The sequence below is a fragment of the Mya arenaria genome, chromosome 12 (genome assembly GCF_026914265.1).
Source record: "Mya arenaria isolate MELC-2E11 chromosome 12, ASM2691426v1".
In the NCBI taxonomy this organism is placed as follows: Eukaryota; Metazoa; Mollusca; class Bivalvia; order Myida; family Myidae; genus Mya; species Mya arenaria.
The window spans coordinates 12,828,375-12,848,932 of NC_069133.1; the positions used below are offsets into that span (position 1 = coordinate 12,828,375).

At 35.0% G+C, this 20,558-nt stretch overlaps 1 protein-coding gene across 4 annotated transcripts in view; it reads right to left on the reverse strand.

Annotated features, from left to right (window-relative positions):
- Window positions 1-4,596, reverse strand: part of LOC128210327 (sphingolipid delta(4)-desaturase DES1-like) — a 6,499-nt gene extending 1,903 nt beyond the window's left edge. Inside the window, exons 1-3 of one of the 4 annotated variants that reach the window (XM_052914601.1) lie at window positions 4,440-4,521; window positions 1,407-1,464; window positions 1-608 (exon numbers count right to left, since the gene is read on the reverse strand). The exon at window positions 1-608 is cut by the window's left edge and continues 1,903 nt beyond it. In XM_052914601.1, coding sequence (XP_052770561.1) covers window positions 1-608; window positions 1,407-1,454 — 656 coding nt within the window. In that variant the 5' untranslated portion in view covers window positions 1,455-1,464; window positions 4,440-4,521. Of the gene's footprint in view, window positions 609-1,406; window positions 1,465-4,041; window positions 4,396-4,439 lie in introns of those variants that run through there. The other 3 variants (XM_052914602.1, XM_052914604.1, XM_052914603.1) reach the window with 3 other exon arrangements.
- Between the last annotated feature and the right edge of the window lie 15,962 nt (window positions 4,597-20,558).

Here is a 20,558-nt window from a genome sequence, read left to right on the forward strand (position 1 = left end):
TCCCATCCAGTGATGGGCTTTGGGCTCTTATAAAAAGGACGTAGGGCATGGATCAATGGGTGGAAGATAAGCCAGATAATCTTGGTGATTGGGCGTCGGAAGAGGAAGGATTCTAGGCGGGTTGGGATGTCGACGTCTTGGTATTCATGGCCTAGGTAACGGTGGTGGTCAGCGTGGTATTTTTTATAACTAATAGCCATTGGAGCAATGATCGGTACATTGCAAAATATGCTCAGGAGTCTATTTTTCACCGGTTGGCCGTGGCCAAAAGCTAAATTATGACCTATTTCGTGGATTGCACTTCCTAATGAATGATTTAGTACACCTCCTATGACATAGCCGCAAATAAGCACAGTGGACCAGGAGGCGTCCATTAGTACATAAGACATCACCATCTGAGCAATGACTTCCGCTATGACAATGTAAGCAATGTTAGAATCGTATCCCATGAGCTCCTTGATTTCCGGATGCGCCTTCAGAATTTCTTTCCGGCGGCGGCTATGTGGCTCCTCGTCATACGACCACTCGTCCTCAGCCGTGAGCATCTTGACGCGCAGGCTCGCACACCGTAGGAATCTGTTCATTGTCTCCATGGTGCCGCGTCCGCCCTGGAATGGAAGTCACAATGGTCAGAGATTTATATCAAGATATTGATATAACAAATAATGTATGGTAAACGTTCTCGTTTACGTACCTAGTTTGCGCCTAGTTTACCCATAGTAAGTGAGTTTGCCTTCAGAGGTAGATAATAGATACCCCCCCCCCCAAAAAAAAAAAAAAAAATAAAATAAATAAATAAATAAAAAAAAAAAAAAAAAATAAATAAATAAATAATAATGATAATAATTAATAAATAAATAAATAAATAAATAAATAAATAATAATAATAAAAAAAATACCAGGTCTATGTAATCAAAGTCGATTAATATATTTGTTAAGGGCTTCTTATAACGCCAATATAGTGTTTGATAAATCGCCTAGTTTTACTTAAAAGTACCACCATTTGTAAACTGGAGTGTCGACCAATTGTCGTTCTCAATTTCAGAGATTTTTGCCTTTCTAAAAACCATAATGAATCTTTTAGTTTTCAAAGTACATATTTATTTGATTCAATACATTTTGAGGTTCGGCGAAAAAAAAGAGAGGTGGGCGGGAGTGAAAGTCTAGCAATTAATTTGTAATCACCTAAAGTACCTTTTAAAGTAAATCAAGGTGTCTTTCGATGTATTTTTAGGTATAATTATCCCAGTCAATCACTTAATGGCCATCTTTATCATAAAGCATAAAGGCATGCCCATGACTACTTACAAATATTTTGAAAGTATGTATGGCTGGCTGATTTATCATGAGGATGAACTACATATTCTTAAACTTAGCAAAACATCTTGCATAGCGTCAATCAATACCTTTAAAAGAACTCCTTTTTTCAAGCCATCATACTTATACTGAGGCATAGTTGGGTGTCTGAAAACCAAGTGTACAGGTTAATCAGAATTTGTATGAAACAGTATCCGTAAAAGATGAAAATTTAGGCCAAACATGGTTTGGTTAGGGTTACATTCTTCTCAAATACAGGTAGGGTAGGGAGGCTTTTCATTTATATATAGTATATATATATATTTATTAGGCTTCATATGAGAATGTAATTATCATCCTTGAAGAATGGTGTTAAACTCATCTTCTGAATAAGGCTTTAAAGGTTTCTACCTACATATTAAACACACACTTAAAATATATTTTCTTAACCAACTGACTATCAAAACGCCAGGGTTGGCGCCTATTTCGTAGGTAGGGTCGGGTAACCCGAACCAAATGTATTTTAGGCCATAACAACCGTGATCTTGCTGTTAATGTTTCAAAAGAAATATGCACGAATCATCGTTAAACTTTGAAGAGTACACATGTTAAGTTGTTTGATATAACCATGGTCAACACAAGTTTGATCAATAGTCGCTGCTCAAAAGACTTTTCCTCTACTGTATTGGTGGTTACGTCAAACAATATAATGGTCATAACTTGCGAACTTTTGTACGGAATTTTGATTCTAAAATGATTTCCAATAGATGTACCAGTTGTTAACGAAAATGAAAATAACAAACCAATAGTATTACGTTCTTTATGTATTCTAGTATATTTGATTTGTCTATGTTAATACAAATACTGTACTTTTACTGTAACTGCTATTTAAATTGGTCTTTTTGTTGACTGTTAGCTTCTGGATTGAATAATTAAATTGAAATATATGTGTATAGAGTTTGACTTGAATCTATAACTCAAGTGCTTACAATATTTGCATTACTTTTTATAACCTTTCACTACCATCATTGTCAATATTTGTGTTGATAGCGTTAAGTGTGTGTATGAAGTCTGGCTTTATCGGACATGGCAATTAAACCAAATCACTTTTTCTTTTCAGCTGCGGATCCGCTATTTGACGTTAGACTTAGTGGCGTAACCTTTGAGTACTCCTCGAAGAACATTTAAATATTATTTGTCCGAGATAGTGAATTTTGGCGTAATTAATTACTTTTTTTCTCCTATATTGAAATAAAAAGTAAACTTTGACGATTTTATAGGGGGGGGGGGGGGGGGGCGTCCCCTCCCCCTTGATCCGCTTGTGTGTTTTAACTTCGACGAAAAGTTCATCAATGGCACTGTGGTGACGTTTGGTATGTCGAAATAGTAGAAATATTTGTTGTCTGAAATTAATACTAAGTATCATGCGTGTTTTAACTCATTTCTTTGGTCGCATGCTGGGTACCCGCGTACTAGTATGCGGGGTCATGGCCCTCTGTATGACACTGAATCATTCATCTCTATATAAAGACCGTCAGGGATGATCAATGAAGTACGCCCGCTATTTTTATTCACATAAAAAACCTGGTATCAAAATACTTTTTTTTTAAATAATTCATAGATGAGGAAACACTTTATGCACGGTCCTGAGTGTTTGAAGGTAGAACGCAATAGTGTGTTTGGTGCTCAGAACGTTGACACCATTAGGCCTTAAAGCAAAAAATGTTTGGTTAGGGTTACATCCTTTTTAAAAATAGGTAGGGTAGGTAAGCTTTTCGTTTTTTTTATTATGTTTTTATATAAGAATGTCATTTTCATCATTAGGTAATGGTGTTAAAGTTATCTTCTGTATAAGCATTTAAGGTTTTCAACTACAAGGTGAAAAGAAATTTATTAAAAAAAAGTATTTTTTTAGGCCTTATATAAGTCATAATCAATATGTTTAATATTACGCCTTTAATCATCGAAAAAGACCCTTTAAAGGAGCACAGTATAGGTTGATGATTGTTTGTAATGCGTTATTATGTTTAACTCATTTGACTTATTAAGCAAAACCAAACAAATACTATTATTTGTGAAGAGATAAACTGTATAATTAAATCCACAAAATCCCCAATTAAAACGCGCTTATATTATATTAATATCTGTTCACAAATCATAATTATGCTTTGTTTTGTTTTGTTCCTTACAATAAAAAATAAACATAGTATAATACAAAACCTTTTATTAATAATTGCATATAGTGTACCGCCTTTAACCGGTTTCACGGCTGTAGATACTTTTTAGATATTTTTTTTATTTCTCCATAACTGAATACAATTATATCTACACGGATGAGTGCACAGAAAATATACGCAAATTGTATGATAAATCGAACAGCAATGGAACATTATGATTATATATAGATGGATATGAGTAACATTTAACATTTCCAGAAATCATTAACAAAGACATCTTCAGTTCACATATAAAGGTGTGTATATATAAATCGTTAGATGCATATTCTATTGACAAAATACATAAACAATAATTCTTCAGAATAATCTACTCATGATGTTCCCCACTGACAAAAAATTATTACCATAATTACCCTTACTGATAAAAAAAGTTTTAATACAAAATACTCAGTGATCAACTTGTCTTCAAACACTTCTACCGGAACGAGTTCATTAATAATTAATACAACGTGCTTTTCTTCGATTTAATAATGATTTGTATTTTGCGCAATCAAAGCAATTGACTTACCAACATTCATAAAACCCTTCTGCGGTAGTCCAACTTTATCGACAACCTCCAGTTAAATTATTGGACACTCTAAACATACACGTAATAACACCTCACTTTTACTTTAAACTACTTTTCTTAAATATTCAATTTTGAGGAACACGAGTATCGAAATTAAATGTCTTTTATTACTAGTATTCAAATTCGAGTCTTACACGATTTTTTTTATTAAAGATAATATTTCTAATATTAGCATTAACCTTTTTTTAAAATAATGTCAACAATGTATTAGTGTATAAAACAATTTAATAATCACTTGTTTTAGCGTTAAATTCACCCGACGACCACTGATTGAAACTGACACCAAATCAAACCAAAGATAAATAAACTACTTTTTGAATACCGCTCACTGTGTTTACCTGTTAAATTTCCAATTTGGATCAATTTCCGTTTTCCGAGTCCAGCTAGCTCTGGCTATACCCAGGGCTGTTTGCGATGGAAATAAAAGAAAACTGAGTAAATTGACTTGTTATCGGCCACGCACAATCTCGGGTTTGTTAACGACAACCTGCGGAATAGCTACGCCGTAAACTGTTCTGCGCCACTGATCTCGATATTTATTATTTACTAATTCTGATTTTCCTAATAATTCTCTTTTTTTATAACACTTCATTGAATCTTGTTACAAGATATGTATTTTACATAAATAAATTGCACCCTTCATGTATAAAGATTGTTATCACTCATCGAAGCTGCACTCTCTCAGATTGACCGTTTGAACAACTTTTTTTATATATTTTGTCTTGGAATTGGCCATTTTTTGCGTAAATATCTGAAGATCAGTGATGTAAGACTGCTAACAAAAGATCAGATCGCAGTTTTTCATATTTCCGATCGAAAATTAATGTGTTGTGGCTAAAAGCGTTACTTACGCTTTAAGAAATATCCATAAACCAACAGTTTTTGAACATCAATATGGAAACCTGCGATCTGATTTTTTGTCAGCAGTCTTATATCACTGGTTTCCAGACATTTACACAATAACTCGCCAATTCCAAGACAAAAAAAATCTCATCTGGTTTCAAATTTTGTTTAGGTCACACTCGGGGATGTGACGGGGACAAGCCATAATGAAGCCATTAAAGGGCGCGGGCAGACCTTTTTAATGCATCAGTCGATTGCAACCACGCCCCCCCCCCCCAGGTCCAGGGAAGAATGGGGCCTTTGTCTTTCGGTCCAGCCAATTTCAGGTAAAATATTTGCCATGCGGGAACAAACCGCTGGTAAAATACCCGCAAAAATTCCCCCGCACCCCGGGGACATCCCAGGTAAGACGATTCCCCGCGAGTTTTAGCGCGAAAACAAAATCACAGCATTCTCGCCATTGCGGGGGGGGGGGGTAAAAACGCTGGCCATTTCCCCGCCATCCCTGGTATACACCAGACCTGTGGGGGCGTGGTAACAGTTGACTGGTGTATACAATCAACAGTCAACAACCATAGCAGTTTGTGTACATAGCCTGCAGATGAGGTTTTATCCAATACGATGACAACATATTCATATCCGTTATGCTTAAATTTTGGTAAATCTTTCAAATTATAATCAAGTAACTCTGATGATTGAAACAGTGGCTGGACCGCTAAACAACATATATTTTCGCACACTTAGTCGGTTGACATTTTCTTTAACGTCAGCATTTATTAATTTTAACTGGTCGCCCATATGCACTGAGTATGGCCACGTCTATATTGTTTAATTCGAATTAACAAACACCAACTTATATTGAACTTATTTGTGAAGAAACATTTGTATGTGGCATGTATCAAGTTTACAAATGCAGACAAAAGTGTCGCCTCTTCGTCAGTTGCAAAAACCCGTTTAACCCGTAGTTTTTGTTTTGTTTACAGTGTACTCCCAAGTACACAATACCATTAGCAGTATGAGCACTGACCTGACAAGTGCTGGTTAGTGTTTGTTTATATCCATTTATCAATTTAAAAGTGGCCAACAACTGGGCGACCACGATAATTTTAATTATACGCCCATTAATGAAACGCGCAGAGAAATCATATCGAGAACCATATTTTCATTCGGAACACCTCGGCCATTTTTTTCAAAAACAACCTCGGATGTATGCCGGTACATCAGTTGAAGTAGTTCGTATTCTTATAAATTAAATCGTTTCTTAAATTCAGTGTTTTACAGTTATATTTATTGATCTAAGTTTAAATTGATTACCAGTGAAGTGTATTATTGCAAACATAATTAAGATTCCCATCAGTTAAGACATAAAGTTTAACTGCTAAATAAAATACCGTCCGAATACATCCGAGGTTGTTTTTAAAAAAAATGGCCGAGGAGTTCCGAATGCTCTATTATGTTATGAATCCGACCCACAAGGTTGATCTTTGATAGCCCCACTACCCTTTCAGATGCACAATGTAGGTTGATGCAAACACTTTAGATTTTTTTAAATGCGCAAGCATGTTTAATTCATTTGACTTTAATGATCAAAACAAAAACGCTCAAGATTGTGTACATATAAAAATAGCCTAATAAATGATGGTGTTTTTTTTCACAAACAAAATTATTTCATTATTTGACGGTTATGACGGGCTTCAAAGAAAACAAGTTTTCTAAAGCAGGGACATAATGCAAATAAAGTTGCTTGCTGCAGTTATGTAAGGTTAAGTTCCCCTTCGCAAAAGTTTATTGTACACTCTGCACATATAATACATGTGATACGAGGTTTACAACAAATAAACATACACAAATCATGGCATCAAACATACACAAACTCAATCGGTCAAGCTGTGTAGTTACTAAGAAAAAGAAGAAGAACGCTATATTCTATCTTCTGGAGTCAACTAAGACAAATATAATAAATATATTTATATTAATTTGTAACAATTTACAGTAAAAATTGAGGTAAGCGCTAGTTAGCCTGGTGTATTAATAAAATAATCCAGTATAATCTTAAAAAACTTCGCTAAATCTATCAATTTCTTTTCATCTGTTTCATTCATCATTTTTTATACATAATTGTGTTACAGTTATCACCTTTAATATGCGGTAGCAGTCGTTTTCTAATGCGACAGAGAACTGTTTCACATACAGAACAGTGATTGAATTTATATAAAAAAATATATTATCTTTAATCTTTTTCTTTTTCTTATTGTTGTTTTCTGTTACTTTTTCTTTTATAAAAGTGTTTAGTGTCCTTCGTGAATAAATGTAGTTTAAACAAAAATGTATCCTTTTCATTGAGTTTATTATTATGTTTAGAAAATTTATATAAAGCATTTTACCCCAACATAGACTGTTTGGTTAAAAGATGACGGAATATGAAATAAAACAGTAATAGCAATGCCATGCAAAGCTACATATGCAGACCGAGATAAGCATTAGTTTATTTTGTAGTCTCATGTATCCATTCTGGATCTCTGGGTCCCACACTTACATATTATCCCTTACAGATCGTGACAAATAAGTTGATAATGAAGAATCATACAATTTCAACTGCCTTTTATGTCAACACCTATGACATCGAATGTAAATGATACAGACAAGGCCTAAAAATTACTTGAATTTGGGACGACAAAATAGACAAAAATAGAACAGTTGCATATCTACAAAGACAGTGTGCATGAAGGGGCAAGACAAATGTCCCTGTTAACAACACAAGATAGGAAAGGACGGCCAATAAATAGAAGAGTGTTCCAAACACAAACAATTAAGACATCAAAATGTAAACTTTTCAATCATAACGTATACCTAACTGTACACCCCCACCCCCCCCCACCCCCACCCCACCCCCAAAAAAAGAATATTTAAAGAAAACTCCAAAGTTCTAGCTCAAGTTAAAGTTTACTGCTTCTTATTCTTAAGATCAATATATACTCGCTTAAAATCAAACACGTGGTGAATAGTTAAGAATAATCAACAAACCTAAAACCTTATATTAAAACATAATGGTTTGAACATTGCAGAATGTAACGTCATTCTGACTTTGTCTTCGCACTTTCAGCATGACCGTTTGCTATAGATCCGTTATGTCCAGTAGCCTTATGAACACCGTAACTATTGGCAACCCCATTGACCCCGTTTCCATTGGCAATCTCTTTGACCCCGTTACCATTGGCAACCCCATTGACCGCGTGTTTGCTGTTTGGGTTGACATGGTAACCAACAGAGCGCGCCTGAGGACCGTGGGAGGGATCGAATATAAAATCCCAAAGCACCTTTATCCAAGAAGTATGGTAGGGTTGCTGATAAAATTCTGGCGCAATCTTTTTCACTTCCGGTAACTTGTTGTATGGAATGTAGGGAAAGTCGTGGTGTTCTATATGGTATCCTACGTTAAACAGTATAAAATTGAGTGGTCCGTAATAGCTCATAATACATAATAATAATAATAATAATAATAATAATAATAAATAAATAAATAAATAATAATAAAAAATACCAGGTCTATGTAACCAAAGTCGATTAATATATTTGTTAAGGGCTTCTTATAACGCCAATATAGTGTTTGATAAATCGCCTAGTTTTACTTAAAAGTACCACCATTTGTAAACTGGAGTGTCGACCAATTGTCGTTCTCAATTTCAGAGATTTTTGCCTTTCTAAAAACCATAATGAATCTTTTAGTTTTCAAAGTACATATTTATTTGATTCAATACATTTTGAGGTTCGGCGAAAAAAAGAGAGGTGGTCGGGAGTGAAAGTCTAGCAATTAATTTGTAATCACCTAAAGTACCTTTTAAAGTAAATCAATGTGTCTTTCGATGTGGTTTTAGGTATAATTATCCCAGTCAATCACTAAATGGCCATCTTTATAATAAAGCATAAAGGCATGCCCATGACTACTTACAAATATTTTGAGAGTATGTATGGCTGGCTGATTTATCATGAGGATGAACTACATATTCTTAAACTTAGCAAAACATCTTGCATAGCGCCAATCAATACCTTTAAAAGAACTCCTTTTTTCAAGCCATCATACTAATACTGAAGCTTAGTTGGGTGTCTGAAAACCAAATGTACATGTTAATCAGAATTTGTATGAAGTATTATCCGTAAAAGATGAAAATTTCGGCCAAACATGGTTTGGTTAGGGTTACATTCTTCTCAAATACAGGTTGGGTAGGGAGGCTTTTCATTTATTTATATTATATATATATATGTATAAGGCTTCATATGAGAATGTAATTATCATCCTTGAAGAATGGTGTTGAAATCATCTTCTGAATAAGGCTTTAAAGGTTTCTACCTACATATTAAAACACACACTTAAAAGACATTTTCTTAACCAACTGACTATCAAAACGCCAGGGTCGGCGCCTATTTCGTAGGTAGGGTCGGGTAATCCGAACCAAATGTATTTTAGGCCATAACAACCGTGATCTTGCTGTTAATGTTTCAAAAGAAATATGCATGAATCGTCGTTAAACTTTGAAGAGTACACATGTTAAGTTGTTTGATATAACCATGGTCAACACAAGTTTGATCAATAGTCGCTGCTCAAAAGACGTTTCCTCTACTGTATTGGTGGTTACGTCAAACAATATAATGGCCATAACTTGCGAATTGTTGTACGAAATTTTGATTCTAAAATGATTTCCTATAGATGCACCAGTTGTTAACCGAAATTAAAATAACAAACCAATAGTATTATGTTCTTTATGTATTCTAGTAGATTTGATTTGTGTATGTCAATACAAATACTGTATTTTTACTGTTACTGCTATTTAAATTGGTCTTTTTGTTGACTGTTAGCTTCTGGATTGAATAATTAAATTGAAATATATGTGTATAGAGTTTGACTTGAATCTATAACTCAAGTGCTTACAATATTTGCATAACTTTGTCAATATTTGTGTTGATATCGTTAAGTGTTTGTAAGGAGTCTACAGAATCTGGCTCTGACGGACATGGCAATCAGACCAAATCACTTTTCCTTTTCAGCTGCGTGTCCGATATTTGACGTTAGATTTAGTGGCGTAACCTTTGAGTACTCCTCGAAGAACATTTAAATATTATTTGTCCGAAATAGTGAATTTTGGCGTATTTAATTACTTTTTTTCTCCTATATTGAAATAAAAAGTAAACTTTGACGATTTTATAGGGTGGGGGGGGGCGTCCCCTCCCCCTTGATCCGCATGTGTGTTTTAACTTCGACGAAAAGTTCATCAATGGCACTGTGGTGACGTTTGGTATGTCGAAATAGTAGAAATATTTGTTGTCTGAAATTAATGCTAAGTATCATGCGTGTTTTAACTCATTTCTTTGGTCGCATGCTGGGTACCCGCGTACTAGTATGCGGGGTCATGGCCCTCTGTATGACACTGAATCATTCATCTCTATATAAAGACCGTCAGGGATGATCAATGAAGTCGCCCATTCATCTCTATATAAAGACCGTCAGGGATGATCAATGAAGTACGCCCGCTATTTTTATTCACATAAAAAACCTGGTATCAAAATACTTTTTTTTAAATAATTTACAGATGAGGAAACACTTTATGCACGGTCCTGAGTGTAAGAAGGTAGAACGCAATAGTGTGTTTGGTGCTGAGAACGTTGACACCATTAGGCCTTAAAGAAAAAAGATGTTTGGTTAGGGTTACATCCTTTTTAAAAATAGGTAGGGTAGGTAAGCTTTTCGTGTTTTTTTATTACAAGGTGAAAAGATTTTATTTTTTTTAAAGTATTTTTTTAGGCCTTATATAAGTCATAATCAATATGTTTAATATTACGCTTTTAATCATCGAAAAAAAGGAGCACAGTATAGGTTGATGATTGTTTGTAATGCGTTATTATGTTTAACTCATTTGACTTATTAAGCAAAACCAAACAAATACTATTATTTGTGAAGAGATAATCTGTATAATTAAATCCACAAAATCCCCAATTAAAAAGCGCTTATATTATATTAATATCTGTTCATAAATCATATGCTTTGTTTTGTTTTGTTCCTTACAATAAAAATAAACATAGTATAATACAAAACCTTTTATTAATAATTGCCTATAGTGTACCGCCTTTAACCGGTTTCACGGCTGTAGATACTTTTTAGATATTTTGTTATTTCTCCATAACTGAATACAATTATATCTACACGGATGAGTGCACAGAAAATATACGCAAATTGTATGATAAATCGAACAGCAATGGAACATTATGATTATATATAGATGGATATAAGTAACATTTAACATTTCAAGAAATCAAAAAGACATCTTCACTTCACATATAAAAGTGTGTATATATAAATCGTTAGATGCATATTCTATTGACAAAATACATAAACAATAATTCTTCAGAATAATCTACTCATGATGTTCCCCACAGACAAAAAATTATTACCATAATTACCCTAACTGATAAAAAAAGTTTTAATACAAAATACTCAGTGATCAACTTGTCTTCAAACACTTCTACCGGAACGAGTTCATTAATAATTAATACAACGTGCTTTTCTTCGATTTAATAATGATTTGTATTTTGCGCAATCAAAGCAATTGACTTACCAACATTCATAAAACCCTTCTGCGGTAGTCCAACTTTATCGACAACCTCCAGTTAAATTATTGGACACTCTAAACATACACGTAATAACACCTGACTTTTACTTTAAACTACTTTTCTTAAATATTCAATTTTGAGGAACACGAGTATCGAAATTAAATGTCTTTTATTACTAGTATTCAAATTCGAGTCTTACACGATTTTTTTTTATTAAAGATAATATTTCTAACATTAGCATTAACCTTTTTTTAAAATAATGTCAACAATGTATTATTGTATAAAACAATTTAATAATCACTTGTTTTAGCGTTAAATTCACCCGACGACCACTGATTGAAACTGACACCAAATCAAACCAAAGATAAATAAACTACTTTTTGAATACCGCTCACTGTGTTTACCTGTTAAATTTCCAATTTGGATCAATTTCCGTTTTCCGAGTCCAGCTAGCTCTGGCTATACCCAGGGCTGTGTGCGATGGAAATAAAAGAAAACTGAGTTAATTGACTTGTTATCGGCCACGCACAATCTCGGGTTTGTTAACAACAACCTGCGGAATAGCTACGCCGTAAACTGTTCTGCGCCACTGATCTCGATATTTATTATTTACTAATTCTGATTTTACTTTAACTTCTCTCTCTTTGTTTAAAACATTTCATTGAATCATGTTACAAGATATGTATTTTACATAAATAAATTGCACCCTTCATGTATAAAGATTGTTATCACTCATCGAAGCTGCACTCTCTCAGATTGACCGTTTTAACAACTTTTTTTTATATATTTTGTCTTGGAATTGGCCATTTTTTGCGTAAATATCTGAAGATCAGTGATGTAAGACTGCTAACAAAAGATCAGATCGCAGTTTTTCATATTTCCGATCGAAAATTAATGTGATGTGGCTAAAAGCGTTACTTACGCTTTAAGAAATATCCATAAACCAACAGTTTTTGAACATCAATATGGAAACCTGCGATCTGATTTTTTGTCAGCAGTCTTATATCACTGGTTACCAGACATTTACACAATAACTCGCCAATTCCAAGACGACAAAAAAATCCCATCTGGTTTCAAATTTTGTTTAGGTCACACTCGGGGATGTGACGGGGACAAGCCATAATGAAGCCATTAAAGGGCGCGGGCAGACCTTTTTAATGCATCAGTCGATTGTAACCACGCCCCCCCCCAGGTCCGGGGAAGAATGGGGCCTTTGTCTTTCGGTTCAGCCAATTTCAGGTAAAATATTTGCCATGCGGGAACAAACCGCTGGTAAAATACCCGCAAAAATCCCCCCGCACCCCGGGGACATCCCAGGTAAGACGATTCCCCGCGAGTTTTAGCGCATTCACGCCATTGCGGGGGGGGGGGGGGTAAAAACGCTGGCCATTTCCCCGCCATCCCTGGTATACACCAGACCTGTGGGGGCGTGGTAACAGTTGACTGGTGTATACAATCAACAGTCAACAACCATAGCAGTTTGTGTACATAGCCTGCAGATGAGGTTTTATCCAATACGATGACAACATATTCATATCCGTTATGCTTAAATTTTGGTAAATCTTTCAAATTATAATCAAGTAACTCTGCTGATTGAAACAGTGGCTGGACCGCTAAACAACATATATTTTCGCACACTTAGTCGGTTGACATTTTCTTTAACTTCAGCATTTATTAATTTTAACTGGTCGCCCATATGCACTGAGTATGGCCACGTCTATATTGTTTAATTCGAATTAACAAACACCAACTTATATTGAACTTATTTGTGAAGAAACATTTGTATGTGGCATGTATCAAGTTTACAAATGCAGACAAAAGTGTCGCCTCTTCGTCAGTTGCAAAAACCCGTTTAACCCGTAGTTTTTGTTTTGTTTACAGTGTACTCCCAAGTACACAATACCATTAGCAGTATGAGCACTGACCTGACAAGTGCTGGTAAGTGTTTGTTTATATCCATTTATCAATTTAAAAGTGGCCAACAACTGGGCGACCACGATAATTTTAATTATACGCCCATTAATGAAACGCGCAGAGGAATCATATCGAGAACCATATTTTCATTCGGAACACCTCGGCCATTTTTTTCAAAAACAACCTCGGATGTATGCCGGTACATCAGTTGAAGTAGTTCGTATTCTTATAAATTAAATCGTTACTTAAATTCAGTGTTTTACAGTTATATTTATTAATCTAAGTTTAAATTGATTACCAGTGAAGTGTATTATTGCAAACATAATTAAGATTCCCATCAGTTAAGACATAAAGTTTAACTGCTAAATAAAATACCGTCCGAATACATCCGAGGTTGTTTTTAAAAAAAATGGCCGAGGAGTTCCGAATGCTCTATTATGTTATGAATCCGACCCACAAGGTTGATCTTTGATAGCCCCACTACCCTTTCAGATGCACAATATAGGTTGATGCAAACACTTTAGGTTTTTTTAAATGCGTTAGCATGTTAAACTCATTTGACTTAAATGATCAAAACAAAAACGCTTATGATTGTGTACATATAAAAATAGCCTAATAAATGATAGTGTTTTTTTCACAAACAAAATTATTTCATTATTTGACGGTTATGACGGGCTTCAAAGAAAACAAGTTTTCTAAAGCAGGGACATAATGCAAATAAAGTTGCTTGCTGCAGTTATGTAAGGTTAAGTTCCCCTTCTAATGCGACAGAGAACTGTTTCACATACAGAACAGTGATTGAATTTATATTAAAAAAAATATATTATCAATCTTTTTCTTTTTCTTATTGTTGTTTTCTGTTGCTTTTTCTTTTATAAAAGTGTTTAGTGTCCTTCGTGAATAAATGTAGTTTAAACAAAAATGTATCCTTTTCATTGAGTTTATTATCCTGTTTAGAAAATTTATATAAAGCATTTTACACCAACATAGACTGGTTGGTTAAAAAGATGATGGAATATGAAATAAAACAGTAATAGCAATACCATGCAAAGCTGCATATGCAGACCGAGATAAGTTTTAGTTTATTTTGTAGTGTCATGTATCCATTCTTGATCTCTGGGTCCCACACTTTTTTGTAGTGTGTGCTCTCTTTTTATAAATGAATTTATAATGTACTAGTTTAGTTGATAGTGAAGATTCTCGTTGGGTTTGGGTAACGCTGTGCCAACCCTTTCTGCACCCATGGATTCATTTTCAAATATTTTTGAAGATGAATGTTTATTAAAAGATGCGTCCGTCGGTGCGGTAACTTTGCCATATTGAGCTTGGTCTTTGATACCCGTAACACACTATTAAGTTATACATACCATTGAACAAAACGAGGTATCGAGCGAAATACCCATACTGGAAATATTCCTTACTGTATTTTAAGTACATGCCATTCGTGATTCTGTCCTGCATTCCATTTAACCCATTTTTGCACATGCAAAAGATATAGAATGCATACACATATGTTGATTAAAATTTAGATATCAGTATGTTATTTTTAAATAGTAACGACTTCTTTAGGGAAATACTATAGCGAGCGTTTTTGAATATATTTCCAGTCTTTTACAGAATCCGAATATCTAGGGAAGTGGACGTGAAGTTTGCTCTATTCGGTCTGGGGCCTCACTGTTTCTGAGCAACAGTATTGTGTTGCGCGGGTAGAGCTGCTTGCCGTTTCTCATTCAGTTCAACCTTTCAACCTCTTCCTGTACAGTCAAACTGTTCATCTCAGAATTGACAATGCGACCGTTTCATGGATGCGTAGCCTTAAGCAGCCGACTCGGCAAGTTGCTAGATGGGAACTAAATTTTCAAATGCGTACGTCGCTTACCTGCAAGAACAACTTGAGATTATACACGACACGTCTCGTGAAGTATTTAAAACGAAAACACAGACCGAAAAAGACACTATGACTTTCATATGAAAAGCGGGCATTCAAGCCCAGAGATCCAGAATGGATACATGACACAACTAAGAGACTAGGAATGTGAAGTAAACTACCTTCATTTTGAAAGGGTCTTTTCTTGGTCATAAAGAAAATCGATGATTTTATATATCTAGCAAAAGAAATCAACTCGTAAACCAGCCATTATAGTTCATATTGACCTCCTCTCATTGTGTAAAGGTTGCAGTATCCCGTCATGGTTGACAGCAGCTCGCGACTTGCTGGCAACAACATATTGACGAAAACAACAGTAAATTCTAAAATGATTACACTAATGTATATAGTTGATTCCTGTATTCAACTTTTAACTTTAAAATATAATTTATGGATATTTATTTCAGTTAAAGGGAAGACTGGTCGATTAAGATAGACTATAGAGTGGTGGTGTCGTGAGGTTCACTCAATATGAATAGGTGATGGCGGACCACTAATAACGCACGCGAGCTGAATGGAATTCCTGAGGAGGGGAACTGTAAGCTAAATAAGCTTCTAGAGTTCAATACATTTGTCAGCTTCCCTATTAAAGTAATGCACAGCGATGCCGGAGTAGTTTGTCCCTGGTGCCTGCAGCAATATGTTCGGGAATAGTGATACCCATAAGATCTGGTGCAGGATGTCAATGGATTACATAACGATATCGTGACGAGGATGCCACTTAAAACCTTCACAACGGCGTACGTGTTTTTTCCTCATCATCACACGAACGAAGAAGAAAACATGAAGTCATCGTCGCCTACATACATATCAATTAAAAGCACCGATTCCCGAGTATTCTTCGCCAGCGGAAATGTCCAGTTCAAGGCTAATTTAGGGATTCTTGCATCAAAGATCCCAAATGACGACCAAATATGTCCTACTTATGATTTGCCGTCATACAATGTCCCGCTTGAAATTATGTGGATACGAGCAGACGACAAGGACACTATCTTAGAAGATATTGCCCTCAAATTAGGTATTCCTCCTAACTTCCTGTAGAACATTTACTTAATGCCAGGTCATTATTCAAACCCGACACCAACACGTAAGCCTTTTCAATCTGATAAGCTTCATCAACAACTTTTTTCCCAAACGTTCATAATAATCAGGACGGATAAGAAATATGAATTAAAACTTTCAATTCTTTATTGTACACATGCAAGTTAAGAACAGAACAGCCATTGCATTAAGACTTGTACAAAGAACATCGTCTTCAAATCATACAGTTTAAATATAATATGTCAACGTGTAAATACACTGTTTATGATTTTAACAAAACTGTTGTTTAACATATGTCTTACTTTATTGGTCAAAAGTAGTGAACACATTCATAGTTTGGAACAATAACAGTTGGAGGTTGAACTTTTAATTAGGCTGTATATGAATCAAAATCAAATTTAACATATATTTACAATTTTAAATGCATGTTAGACATTATATTTATTCTGAAAATGAGCCAGTTGTTCAATAAATTGTGTTCATTCAATGTTTCTGTCATTTCTTTTATGAATTCAAGAAAGGATAAACAAAATAAGGCAGATAAAAAAATTAGCGCTCTCTTCCCACTAACCTAAAGATTGCGTTTTTGAAAAAAGCGCTAGTCTCCCCTTTTGTGTGGTCGTAGCAGAGAAAAAGAGACTGGAGACGAACCAACAGTGAAGTTTGGTTTATTCACCCGTATTAAATAGTGAACATCTACTGCATAAGATCAGTGATCCTATGAATATTAAAACTTAATGTGATATATAGATGGATGTAAGAAGTACCATTTTGTTTCATTTCAATCTGGAGTATACAATCATCACTAATGGTTTCGTAGAAAGCTGACGACTGCATATGTGATGTCATGGTAGCTGTAATGTATTGGAATTACACCAGATTCTTTGCAGTTCACATTTTTAATATATATATAATATGATATAGAAGAGTCCTCTGTGCAGTTGTAAACTGTTGGATGATCTGTGAGTAGTTGCACAAGCATGTGTTCAAGTCAGAATAAGATGGTTTAAGGAGGTCAATATTAAAATCAGCAGTAATATTCACTGTGAGTCTTGTGTAAACGTTTTGCAAGCTGTGTTGTAGTGGAGTTTTGGGTGGTTTGTACACACAAATTGAGATATATGTTAGTTCATTAGCCAAGCATTCAATGGAAACATCACTAGAATTTACCGGCGTGCAGGAGAAATCTTGGTGAATATATAAAGCAACGCCTCCTTTAACGTGTATCCCTTCTACTGATGAATGATCTGACTCTTGAAATTGTCTGTGAGATAGAAATTGACTGTGGAGTGGGGATGGATACCAAGTATGAAGTTCCTGGATGCAAACGTTCTTTAGTTACTGAGCGGCAACCGTTTCTTCACCCCAAGGTCACGGGGACCTTGACTTTTGACCTACGGATCTCAAAATCAATAGGGTTCATCTACTAGTCATGATCAACTTGCATACCAAGTATGAAGATCCTGGGTGCAAGAGTTTTTTAGTTATTGAGCGGAAACCGTTTCTTCATCTCAAGGTCACGGTGACCTAGACCTTTGACCTCAAAATCAGTAGGAGTAACCTACCAGTCATGAACAACTAGCATACCAAGTATGAAGTTCCTGGACCCAAAGGATCTTTAGTTATTGAGCAGAATACGTTTTTTCACCTCAAGTTTACCTTGACGTTGACCTTTGACCTACTGATCACAAAATCAATAGGGGCCATCTGCTAGTCATGACCAAACAGCATACCAAGTATGAAGTTCCTGGGTCTAAGCGTTCTATTGTTATTGAGCGAAAAGCGAAAAGTGTTACGTACAGACTGACGGACAGGGCAAAAACAATATGTCTCCCCACGAATGGGGGAGACTTAAAAAAGTGTCCGAGAAACTAAAGTGTATTTTTGTTTTTAGCCTAAGTGGGCCATTTCTAATTTCACCAATGGCTAGAGTCAGCTTGGGACGGCGTCACATACGCACCCAAACGCAGAGGCAATAGCCAAAGAAACAGCTGGCACAATGGAAAGGCTTTAATTTAACGACACTGAAGAAGAGACAAACTCATTGGAACATGAACTAATTAGTATATATGCGCATAAGCTCATACGTGTTCCAACATTAATGGATGAAAACAAATCTTAAAAAATAAGCCTCATCAGAGCCGACATCAATACTTGTCTAAAAACTAAAGAAACAAGCTCAGTAGCCAAAAGTTTAAACATTAACCCCGTTTTATGGCACAGGGTAAACGCCAAAGACATAGAACACAAAAACAAAAATTCCCAAACAGGAAACATGGAACAGCACAAAACTCCACAAACAGCTTCGGGCATACAAAAAAAACTAGGTATGTTTATCAAGGACTGTAAGGTACCGCCTTGGAACGGTCAGTAAAATGTAAATTTACTGGGGGAATAAACCAGTTTACGTGTACAAACCTCACTCTTATCCCAACAATCCTGAATAAAGAAAAAAACGTAAAAGGTCAATGAACTTGAGGAAAACTTAATAATAAAACAAATAATATTAAACAATTGGTGAACCCCAAGTACTTCAATGATTAGAGATCCAAAATATATCTGCAGACGAAGGGATACAATTCAGAGTACCTAATGCAAAAGCTTTTCAAAGATACGATGCAGTCATTGTTTGAAACTATGAGCATCACACACAGTCCTCCATAGAAAAATAAAAGGTTTAAAACTGTGTGGTCATAGAGTTTCATAATAAAAAGCATATAAAGCAAATTTATGACCCCAAATTGTAGTTTTCATCATTAGATACGAGAGAAAACTAACAGTCATTTTACATGACAAATAGGAATGATGCTGCAGTTCATATGTAATTTTATGAGAGGATGCAAATTAAAATTAGATATAAGATCCCTAGCAATGTAAAAAATATAACTGCATCATATCAACTCACACAATGTGTGTATTGTGTTGCATCTTGATTAGTGTCCATACTCATTATAGCTGTGTAAATGTAATAAATGATAAGAAGAATATATAATAAATCTGTTTATGAGGCACAAATAGAAAACATCTACAGGTAGTCTTTCGACATTTCCATCTATTCCATGCAGTGCTTTCCCAAAGTTTTCCGGGCGACATCGCAAACACCCTGGGACACTTCTGCAGTAGTTCTTGTAATGTTCGCTCGTCATCTTGTTGCTGTCAACATACCTACAAATATATTTCAAAAATAAAGTTAAAACCATTACTGTCAACAATTTAAAGGAAATTGTTAGCACAATTCAAAGGTATTACACAATGTATAAAGTTAAATAGAAATTTGCAAATCACTACAGTTATGTCAATTAGATAATTATTTGTTTTGTTTTTACAGAAATGTTTATTGTCTTATATTGTCTTATATAAGAAATCCTTTTTCTGATATTGGATAAAAATTTAAATGGTAACAAATTCAGACGTTTGGATATTCGACTTAACCCATCGAACCACAGCTGTAGCTATTGTCTATCATTTTCAGATAATGCGTCAAAATTTAAATGATAACTATTTCAGGCGTTATATATTCGTCTAAACCCATAGTCACCACAGCTGCCAAATTGTCAATGAAAGCAAATATTTCTGATGGAACTGGAAAACAGAAATGGTAATGAAACCACATCATAGGATTATCAATTCTTGTGGAAATAGTCTGAACGTTAATCTGTTGTACTTGTCTGGAAAGAATAGTTTAATCATGACCTTGACCATGTTGGTCATATTCATCTGTATGTGTTCTTCCGTTGATTTATTCTTTTATTCGTTCTTAAACGCTGCATGTAACCGCTCCAACCCATTGTTCGTATGGACCCCTGGATGAATCGCAGCAGTTCTGTAGCAGTGCGCCCATTTCTTAAAAAAAACAAAAGCTGTATATAAGGACAAAACGAAGTGGGAGGCCCACAGTGCCAATGAATAGTTCACATGAGAATCAAAGGGATTTAGGCTAGTGGTAACATTGCTTTCAGATTTATTAATTTTTACCCCAGAATCACAATGAAACCAACATGGTAGAGAATATCCACATATTGCAAGGAAGGCAGTTGTTTTCTTATACAACATGAAGTCACTAAGCAATATGTTGGTTGTAAAGGAGGAGCAATCCATTTTTGAATGCACATAAGCATAGAAAACTGCC